General features: G+C 40.3%; 1 protein-coding gene across 4 annotated transcripts in view; it reads left to right on the top strand.

Annotated features, from left to right (window-relative positions):
• The window catches only part of LHX1 (LIM homeobox 1), a 14,999-nt gene that overhangs the window by 3,047 nt on the left and 8,541 nt on the right, over positions 1-3,411 (top strand). For 2 of the 4 annotated variants that reach the window (XM_018556788.1, XM_018556785.1), the window contains exons 2-3: positions 1,630-1,856; positions 2,661-2,935. In XM_018556788.1, the coding sequence (XP_018412290.1) occupies positions 1,630-1,856; positions 2,661-2,935 (502 nt within the window). Of the gene's footprint in view, positions 1-1,629; positions 1,866-2,307; positions 2,323-2,660; positions 2,936-3,411 lie in introns of all 4 variants that reach the window. The other 2 variants (XM_018556787.1, XM_018556786.1) reach the window with 2 other exon arrangements.

The raw sequence follows: 3,411 nt of genomic DNA, 5'->3' as shown, positions 1-3,411 counted from the left end.
GGTGTCTGCAAAAGATCCATGTAGCAGCTACACATAACCCCGGGTAGCCTACAAACCTCCCCTGTCAACTGTGAATTTATTTACCATCTGATGAATATTTTAGTGGTGACAAAGGAGAGATAAAGACTCCTTGGAGATCGTCTGAAAATGGATCTAATGTCCCGATCAGTGGAAAGGGGGGAGCTGCTATCAGTCGGCCAGCAGATGCACACCGTGTATTTAGTTGCACTGTTAGAAAACTACCCAAATGGTTTGATAATTATACAGCCCGAGATGCATTTCTCACGCAGTGTTTTTCGAGGTCAAGCGGCGAGTTAAAATGATAATTTGATGGATGAAAGTGACACGTTTTTCTCAGATAAAGAGCTGATCTTTTATGATCCTTTCATGTCAATGGCCTTTAACAGGCTCAGGGAAAATGTCGCTTTTGCCCTTCTTGACAAGCGGTGTACATATAGTTCTATTTCCAAGGATCGTCTTTGACGACATAAGATCAACACAAACACATCGTTTTAATTAGAAGGCGCCTGTGTCTTCTTCAATCAGCACCTATTTCATATTTGCAAGCTTTTTCAAATAAGTTACATTCGTTGGCAGTGTATGAAAGACATCTGAGAAAAAGATTTTAGCAGATTAATTAAATGCCCCTAATATTCGTTGGGTTGTACAGTGGCTTGGATGTAATGGAAACAAATAGTTAAAAGGAAATTTGGTCATTCGCTTCCATTTCTCTATAACTTGTATCTACATATTGCTGATAGGATTGTCAGGACTCTCATGTTTATTGGACATGAGGAGCTAGGCATGTATCTGTGTACTCAGGCAGAAGGAAATGACACCTTGAAATGTACCTACAAGTGACTCATGTAATGGGTATGCTGTGCTGAATGGTGCGAAGGCCCCGGGTCCTTATTGGTTGTGGATTTTAGTAAATAAGTGATAACTAGATTTGAATAGCAGAGGTGTTTAAGGAGGAAACCACACACAATCGCAGAACAGACCCACAATCAACATTTTCACATGGCTAAAATTCCCTGCTTTCTGGCTAGTGTAATACTGTTTTTGAAAGAAAACCAAAATCTTTACGCATCTATACACCCAAATCGGTCACTTTTTATACATCATATAGCCCAGTGTTTATTTCTCACGTTCGGTATTTTGTGGATTTAATAATTCCAAGCTTAATGTTTTAATTCGTTTTACTTTATATTGCTGCCCAGGTTTGACAAACGTGGGTCTCTTAAAACAGCACGGATATTGAATTCTTTTTTTGTATTGCATTTCATATTTTGTTTACTTTTTATTACTTTTATTATTATGTATTTATGCATGGTGCACTTGGACTATTTCAGCCCAGAAGTGGAAAGGGTAAATGATTCGGACACATTTTGAATGAATATATTTACCCAGTCACAAACTAGCTCCCTGCCAGTAGCTGGGTATGATCATTGGAGAGCCCCATCGGTTCATCTAAACCATGAAAATGTAGGATTCATTCAACGGATTTCAGTCTTTTTTGATTGTGTTGTTTGTTTTGAGTGTTTTTCTTTTGTAGTTGACCAGCAGACTGTGTTGTGAGAAAATGATAACGTGTGGTATTTTTCTCTCTCTCTCTCTCTGTCTCTGTAGACGTTTTGGTACCAAGTGTGCTGGCTGCTCCCAGGGAATCTCCCCCAGTGACCTGGTCAGGAGGGCAAGGAGCAAAGTGTTCCACTTGAACTGTTTCACGTGTATGATGTGTAACAAACAGCTCTCCACTGGAGAGGAACTATATATAATTGATGAGAACAAGTTCGTCTGCAAAGAAGATTACCTAAATAACAACAACGGTGCCAAAGAAAATAGTGTTCTCTCAGGTAAAACCTGTGCTGCTGGCAATACAGGGTGCCTCTATCTCTCCCGATTCACTATACCTGCCGCCTCCATTTCTCCATCTCTCCCTTTTTTCTCTCTCTTACCGTTTCTTACTCTCTTTCCCGTATATCTCCCTTTCCCTCTCAGTCTCCTTTCTTTCTTTCTTTCTTTCTTTCTTTCTTTTCTCCCCTCCTTTTTCCTGATCCCCCCCCCCCCCCCCAATCTATATCTAAATGTCTATTCCTGTAGGGACTAAATTATAAAAGGATTCATTTCTCTTTCACTTTCCTACACTTGAAATAACTAATCAGACATTTCTATTTGTTAAATCTAATTGGGCATTTGGAGTGACCACAAGATAGGGTGGGGAAAAAATCAGATCCTGGACCCTTTGATTCTCTCTCTCTCTTTCTAAATGTATATCCTTCCACATCTCTTCCTCTCATTCTATAGGTCTGTATTCCCACCGTTATACATCTTTTCTAACTGGATCTGTGTACATCTCCCTCCTGCTCTCCCCATGACTCCCTCTGTTTCTTCTCTGTCAGAGATATTGTAGTCAGAAACCCTATAGATACTCTTTGTAGATTTTAGTACAACAGCACCTTTAAGAAGAACATATATAGACATAAATAAATAAGGTGTGTGTGTTCATATTGTCCCTGTGAACAAGTGTGAAAGGTTAGAGCAAAAGGCTAATAGACACAATCTTTACTGTGTATACAAACAAACGGTCCTGTTCTGGTGCCATCATCCTTTGTTTGATATAAGTCCTTTTTTTTTTTTTTATGCTGTCCCTGGAATAGTGACAGGCAGTGACCCCAGTTTATCTCCTGACTCCCAAGACCCATCTCAAGATGACGCAAAGGACTCTGAAAGCGCTAACATCTCTGATAAGGAGGCTGGGATTAACGAAAACGATGACCAGAACCTGGGGGCAAAAAGGAGAGGACCCCGTACCACTATCAAAGCCAAACAGCTGGAGACTCTGAAGGCTGCATTTGCTGCTACACCAAAACCAACCAGGCACATAAGGGAGCAGCTGGCCCAGGAGACCGGCCTCAACATGCGGGTCATACAGGTAATGTCACTGCGGTCACCGCAGGTCACAAAGTCATCACAGCACTCTTCACATTTCCATAATGTATAGCAATTAGAGCATGGCGTTCCTGTACTTTCTTTATCAACACTAACTAGGCTGATGTACGATACGCCACCCCTGCTTACCTGTCACCTCTTGAAATGGAAAAGTGTAAATATGCTTCATCTTATTGGCTAGCTGAAACCAATGGCTGGGGGTCACAGGGTCGCTACGATACAAGCGCAGTGTGTGTGACTAATTGAATATTAAAAGTATTTGTATAAAAAAGGAGCTCAAAATAATTTTAGAATGTCCCCAGACTTTAGTTAGAGGCTATCATGCTTTTCTATGCGCTTTTACTCTCAATTAAATATTTGTTTTAGTGTTTATTTGCTTTGTGGATACACACCTTATAATATACATTGGAAATATATTAGTGCAAATGTCTCAGCCAGTTGAATACTATACTACTAATA

Source organism: Nanorana parkeri, unplaced genomic scaffold (genome assembly GCF_000935625.1).
Source record: "Nanorana parkeri isolate BGI_ZX_2015 unplaced genomic scaffold, ASM93562v1 scaffold252, whole genome shotgun sequence".
NCBI classification, from domain to species: Eukaryota; Metazoa; Chordata; class Amphibia; order Anura; family Dicroglossidae; genus Nanorana; species Nanorana parkeri.
Note: the sequence above shows the minus strand (reverse complement) of the source record. Positions and strands in the feature narration are given on the sequence as shown.